The sequence below is a fragment of the Candoia aspera genome, chromosome 2 (genome assembly GCF_035149785.1).
Source record: "Candoia aspera isolate rCanAsp1 chromosome 2, rCanAsp1.hap2, whole genome shotgun sequence".
Classification (NCBI taxonomy): domain Eukaryota; kingdom Metazoa; phylum Chordata; class Lepidosauria; order Squamata; family Boidae; genus Candoia; species Candoia aspera.
The window spans coordinates 265,282,312-265,289,295 of NC_086154.1; the positions used below are offsets into that span (position 1 = coordinate 265,282,312).

The 6,984-nt window shown below is 56.5% G+C and overlaps 1 protein-coding gene across 1 annotated transcript in view; it reads left to right on the forward strand.

Annotated features, from left to right (window-relative positions):
- Positions 1-2,899, forward strand: part of LOC134491892 (phospholipid-transporting ATPase ID-like) — a 62,225-nt gene extending 59,326 nt beyond the window's left edge. Inside the window, exon 28 of the mRNA XM_063295944.1 lies at positions 316-2,899. Coding sequence (XP_063152014.1) covers positions 316-558 — 243 coding nt within the window. The 3' untranslated portion in view covers positions 559-2,899. The remainder of the gene's footprint in view (positions 1-315) is intronic.
- The last annotated feature ends 4,085 nt before the right edge of the window (positions 2,900-6,984 follow it).

Sequence of the window (6,984 nt, forward strand, 5' to 3'; positions counted from 1 at the left end):
GGAAGTGTGCAGGGAAGTCGTTGGTTTATGCCAACCTGTTTTCTAGCGTTGCTTAAGCCCAAAGGCCCAGCATGATGAAAATGTATGTATCCACGCAGAAGAAACACCCCCCCACCCCGTCCACATCCAGCGTGGCGGGTGGCACAATCAGAGGAGTGCCGCCCACTCTGCCCCTCCCAGCTGGACGCAGCTCAGAAGCTCCGAGGCTGAGAGACCCAATCCGTTCACAGTGCTCCGGGACTGACCGGCGGGGGCGGGGAAGCCGAGGGTTTTCCGAGGCCGTCCGCTCAGCTGGGTCTCCGTCTGCGCCCGCAGGTCTTGCGCGAGGTGAAGCGGCTCCGCAAGGCCCCCGCCCCGCCCGCCCTGAAGCGGTACCTGCAGCGCAGCGCCTCCCGCCGCTCCGGCTACGCCTTCTCCCACCAGCACGGCTTCGGGGCCCTCATCACCTCTGGGCGGAACATGCGCCCCAGATCGCCCTTCGGCGAGTCGGGGACTTTCTCGCCCTACACTGAGAAGTACCGGCTGAGGCTCGACAAGAAGGAGCAAGGCGCCTCGTAGACACTCCCGGCTTGCGGGTCTGGCTACGGAGACCAGCTCGGGGGGCCGGATGGGACCCTCGCTTCGGCCCGCAACCGGCCGCCCCCTGAGGTTGGACTTTTGGGGCGCGGGGAGCTGCGGACAGCGGGACGGGCGCGGTCGGAGCGGTCGGGGAGCCCCGTGGCAAAGCGCCCGCCCATTCCCGGCCCCCTCCCCAGGGGCGAGAAAGAGCAGAGCGGGCAGGAGGGGCGGGGTGGGGCAGCCCTTTCTCCCCCCAGGGCCAGGCCGGGCAGAGGGTGTCCAGAAAGGCCAGGCTGCGGCGGGGGGTGGGGGCTCCTAGCTGGTCCTCAGCAGCTCCCGGGATTCAATGCCGGCCCCGGGGAGCCTCCTGAAGTGTAGCACTGACCGCAGCCGCTCCCTGGAATAGTTTCCACCCAGAGGAAGTGGGCTGAAACGGCTCCCATCTGAGCAGAGCGCTCTGCAGGCCAGGGAGGGGCGGGTGGGAGCCTCCACTCTCCCCCGCCCAGGGAAGTGATGCCACCTGAGGCCTGAAGAAAGATGCTGCCCCGCGGAGAGTTGGGGCTTCTCGGAGCCCGACGGGTGAATGGCGGTTCCCGCCAAGCAAAGGTCTCCTGGGGCGGGGCGGGGCGGGGCGGGGCGGGGGGGGGGCGCACGGTTCAGGAAGGGCCGGATCCCCGAGCAGCACGGCTCGTGTGGGCTCGCCAGCTTGGAGGGAGGGCCGCGACGGTGCTCGATGCATCGCCAGCAGGTGAAGCCAGGGGGGCCGCCCCGGGGTGCCCCTTCTTCCCGGCTCTTGGGCCGGACGGGATGCGCCGCCCCACCTAAGGCTCCTTCGGGAGGGCGGGGAGGCGAGAGCCCCGTGGCAGCCTCCGGGGGAGCCGTCTCTGGCCCTCGGGGAAGGGCGGTGGGGAGGTGGGAGAGCAGCGCATCGGCCCTCGCCCCGCCGGTGGGCAGGGAAGGCGGGGAGTGTAGAGCTGTTGCCGACCCCAAGCCGGCCTTCCTTTTGTACCGCGCTGGTTAATAAACCAGGGAGCCAAAGGGGCCTGCTTTAGGCGCGCTCTCGAGCTTCAGCCCCGCCAAACCCGAGCGGGAGAGGGGCGGGGAGGAAGGGGGTCCGCCGGCCTCGTTTGGTTTGAGCGGCGGATGCGGTCCTTCCGCCCAGCTTGGGCGTCTGCGGATCATGCGGGGCAGGCAACGTGGTTTGCTCTGCTGGTCCTGCCCGGGCTTTACCCCGCAGCGTATCTGGGCTGCGGACCGCAGTCGAGGGTCTGAGCGGCTGGGAGGAGGCAGAGGCCCCTGTAGCGCGCGCGCGGCGTCGGTCCCCCAGTTGCTCAAGGCGGGCGAGTCCCCTCTCCGTTCTCCAACGGGTCCCTTCCTGTTTCTCGTCCACCTGGCCTGAAGGGCGGCTGCCGCGCGGTGGGTCGGCTGGAGATGAAAGGCACCGCCCTCCCCGCTCCCCGCTGAGTTGCGGCCTGACTTGCCCCCACCCCTGCCCGAGGGTGAGGCAGCCTCAGAACTGGGTCAGCCGTGAGGCCAGAAATGCTGTTGGCAACCTTGCAGCGTTGCAGGCATCCCTAGGACCTAGGAAGTGAGGGGCCATGACTGGTGGGCTTGTAAAGGAGCCCCTTCTGGGTCCCCTTGGCACAAGAAATTCGGGGAGGGGAGGAGATAGGAAAAAAGGGGCCCAAAGTTCTAGAAGGGAGCAGATGGGGGAGGCTTGGGGCTGGCCCTTGTTCTAGAAGGGAGCAAGGGTGGACGGGCAGGGCAGCTGGCTGGCGGGATGTGCTTATTGTTGGGCTGGAGATGCCACGCCTGCTGGAGGCAGCTATCCAGAGGAAGCCCGCTGCTGCAGGCAGGGCCCCCCCACTGCTCAGCTGGTCAAGCACCCGCTGGCTTTTGGCAAAGGTCTCTGGCCTCCCTTCACTTCTGGTTAGTAGGGCCACAAGGCCCCTGCTGCCGAGGCCACTCTGAGGGCAGCCGCCCTGCCCCGTGCCCTTCCTTTGCGGGTGTCCTTGGGGGGCCTGCCGTGGGGTGGAAGCTTGCTGGAAAATTTGCCCCACAATGTTCCTCTGCTGAGGTACCTTTTTTCCACAAGTATTTCTGTTTAATTTTTAGAATGGTATTGCTTCATCAAAAATTATTGCATAAGATGGCTATGGAAATTATTATCAGCCAGGATTAGGGAACAGAAGGGATATTATGCTAGTCAAATCTAAATCCAGTGTTGTAATTTTTTTATGCCCATATATTTATGCACACAGCAATTCAGGCTTGCTGAGGGTAATATATTTATAATGTTGAGCTTTTAAAAAATTACATAATACAAGGGAAATGTCTATTATTTATTTATCATATCTCCAAATAATTACAAACATTCTCACAAAAAGATATTTTTATGTGTTTGAAAATAAAATAAAAACCACCCCAAAGACCCATTTGCATGTGTCTACCCAAAGCAGATCTCTCAGAGGTCTCAGAGAGCAAAACTTGCTTCTAAGGAACTGCATAGGATAACAGTCTTAAGTGCCTAATTATTTTTATTCAGCTACTTTTAGTCACTGGGAAAAAATACAGCTATTTGTAGAGCAGCAAAATTAACCCGGCATGCAGTTTAAAGCTTTGCTGGCTGAAGATACCAGACCAAGTGGTGAGTTTGTTTTTGTGGGAACAGCCACAGCTGCTGCTCTATCTCACCCGTTTGCCTGGCACAAGCGATGCCACGGGGCTGGTGTGTCAGTCTCCTGCCAGCCCTGGGAGTCGAGAGCAGCTCGGAGATGGGCCGCATTCACACAACACCCTTAGCCTGGCGACTGAAGTACCCTGTTTCCCAGTTTGTACGACTTTAGGAGCCATAAAGCATTCAGACTAATCCAGAAGAATATGACCAGAGTGAAAATCAGCCAGACTTCGTATGGTCCATTGTGTTGTGCAACCAGAACACACCCATGAAATTATGACCTTTTGCCACATGCTTTGACTGGCACGTGCCTTTCGAGTGCCAGTCCACTCGTTGCTTTAACTGACCTGAACCATCAGTATCTTGGAAACATCAGGGGGTCACTTCAGTGATGGCCGGAGATGCCCTCTGGTGGACCCTGTCCCTTGGGTGGCATTCTAGGCTTCCTGGCAAGTCTGCCCAGCCCTAACAGAAGCTCTGCCATCTGCCAAGGTAACCGTGGGGCAAATTTGGCTCTTTCTCTGCAGAGGTTGGTCTTTGGCCAGCAGCTTATGAAGAAGGTCAGTCCTCTTTTTTCTTTGCGAGCAGGGCCAACACTGGGCAGGAGGTCTGAAAGCGGAGCGAGAGGCTTTGTGCTTCAGGCCATAAGCATGTCTGCTGCGTTTGGGTTCAGCACAATGTGCGAACCCACCTGGAATGGGGGAGGCAGTGAGAAGAGGGTGCGGGCTTTGGCCTCCAGGGGAATCCTGGCTAAAATTAGGGACCCATAGAATCATAGGGTTGGAAGGGACCTTGAAGACCACCTCCCGGCCCATTTCTCACCATTGAACATTTTGTTGTATAGGGCCCAATGTTCAAGTATATCAAGATCTTTTTGAATGTTGAGCCCATCTTCTGGACTATTAGCAATTCCCCCCAATTTGTGTCATCTGCAAATTTTATGAGCATCTCTTCTATTCCCTCGTCTAAATCATTTATGAAGATATTGTGTTAGCTCTTTTGGCAGCCGCAGCACCCTGCTGGCTCATGTTTAATCTGTGGTCCACCAGGACACCCAGACACTTCCCACAAGGACTGTTGCTGAGCCAAGTACCACCTACTTGTAACCGGGCACCTGGTTTTTCCTACCTACGTGCAGAATCCTACATGTCTCCCCATTAACATTCTGCTGGATAGGGCCCGATGCTCAAATCTACCGATATCCTTTTGAACCTTGAAACTTCTGAGGTGTTAGCAACCCCCGGCTGGTATTGCCTGCAGATTTGCCGAGCATCCCTTCTGTCCCCCCATCTGAGTCATTTATAAAAACGTGGAAGAGCCCCAGACCCAGAAGAGAGCCCGGAGGTTCCCCACTGGATAGCCCCCTCCGTGTTCACAGGGATCCATCACGGGCCACGCGTTGGGTGTGGCAGTTCAGCCGGCTGCAGAGCCTTTGGCTGGTGGGACCATCCATCCCACGCAGTTCCATTTTGTGAAGAAGGAGGCTGTGGTCCGGTTGATCAAACGCCCTTCTGAAGTCTAGCTAGCCGCAGCAATTTGCAGAAAAAAAACACAACTTGATTTGTCTGGCATGTTCATTTTCCACAAACCCAGGCTGGCTCCAATAATCACCTTGCTTCTTCCTGAGGGCTTGCAGACCCTGCTTGATACCTTTTCTAGGATTTCCCAGGTATGGATGTCAGGCAATTGGTCTTTGCCTTTACTCTTCCTTGACTCTGAACTGAACTCTGAGAAATAGGAGATGCCACCTTGCAGCAGCTCTTCCAAGACACTGGCCGATATGTTTGTTTGTCCCCGCCAAGGCCAGAGAGAGATTGCCAGGACATGAGAATAACACTGTTCTTGCAGTGGGGACCGCTATCCCCAGAAGATTATGCCATAATAAGCGAGTTAGATGTGAGGAGGCCACCTAACTCTTTGGAATTTTGTTAGGCAAGATGGCCTTCCCTCAATTTGCCAGCTGTCTCTGGCGCCTTCAAATATTGATCCTGAGGTCGGCTCAGCTTTTCTCTCCAAGGGGACAAAAGCGAAGCTGTGATTTGGTTCACACCCTTCACCGTAGTTCACAAAACTTTGGCTTGCCATATAAGCCATGGTTGGCTAGGATTCTACAAAGACCAGCCAGGAATTAGAGCTGAGCGCTCTGCGCCAACCCAGCCTGTATGTGTACTTGGGAGTGAAAGTGTATTTGCACACCCCTATCCCATCTGCCACTCATTCCGGCAGAGCTACTAAGGATCCAGAGCATAGGGTCTGGCCCTTTGCCAAAGGAGGCATTTCTCCCACCCTAATTCTGCGGAGCCCACTGCCCGGGGGAACACTGGCTGGGGCATGAGGGGGGTCTGGCTGTTCTGCCCCTCCTGTGTTTTAAAAGCCCAGACACTCCAGGTCCCTTAACTCCCCTCCTGGGACTTGCTTGGTGCTCCTTTAAAAAATCCTACAGCTTTTTAATCAGCTGAAAAAGTTTATGGCTGCTTGTTCTGAGGGCCCAAATGCCTTAAAATAGTGTGTGCTTTCCCCTTCCTTGGAAGTTAGGCACTATTATTAGAACTGGAGAGTAAATCTTTTGGCAGTCTGACTGCTGGGAAAGGGACATGCCAAGCCTGCTGCTGTGGGTTTTTTAAGGCTTTAAATATCATCTGATGCTGTTGGTCTAGTTACAAAGCTGTGAGTTGTTTTGAGTCACAAACCAAGAGACCAAGAACGGTCTTGGAAGTCTCTCACCCCGATCCTTGTGGGGTGAACAGTCAGTCTGTCCAAAGGGACTGCCCTGGAGCCAAGGCCGCCCTTTGCTCTGTGCTGCTGCCCCTGTAGCTTGCTCAGCTGGGGGGGGGGGATAGTGGGGTGGGGGGTATGGCCAGAACAGGTTGCAGGTGCTGCCTTCTTGTCTTGCTCAGGGAGGGGGCAGCAGATGAAATGAGGGTCTCCTACCTGGCCACCTTAGTGCTCCGCCATGTTCCCACCTGCCAGAGGAAAAGGGTTCTGCTGCCTCCTGCAGTCTGGGAGTGCTTACTCAGGGGTCCCCAATGAGGACCAGGCATGTTGGAGCCCTGGGGGGACCCAGGGCGGACCACCCGTTGCGCTCAGCAGGTTGTGGGATGCTGAAGATCCAGGGCCACTGAAACCAGTCACCCTTGCCATACTACCAAGGAGCAGCAGGCCCCAAAGTGTGCCCTGATCAGCTGAGGGCACAAGTTTGCAAAGTGAAGAGAGGCACATAGCAACAGCAGGGGATCAGGAAAGGCTGCAGCCTGGCTCTTAAAGGGAGGGCCAGGAAGGCTAAGGCTCAGCGTGAGGTGAGGCCTGCAAGGAACACCAACGATAACCCCAAAAGGCATGTGTTGAACAAGAGGAAAGTCAAGGAAGTGGTTGGTCTGCTGGTGTCATGTTCCCCGTTGCAAGGCATAAGTGCATCACAACAGGGAACATGCCCATCAGGAAAGAGGAAGGGATAACCATTATCCTTTAAACACACACATCATCCCTTAAGCACCCAAACTCCTAAAACAATCACCAGGACAATAGAAGCGCACCTCAAACAGGACATGGAAACCATTAACAGATCAGGGGAACTCCCACACATTACCCCGGGGGACGCACCTGCACCGGATGAAGGCAAAGAGACAAAGGAAACCATCGGAGATCACCCGAATCGTCCATCATCAGACCCATACCAATTCAAATCACCCATCCGGACCCGGCTTGGGGGACAATGGGGGGTGGAGGAGGACAAGGTCCGCCACCAGGGT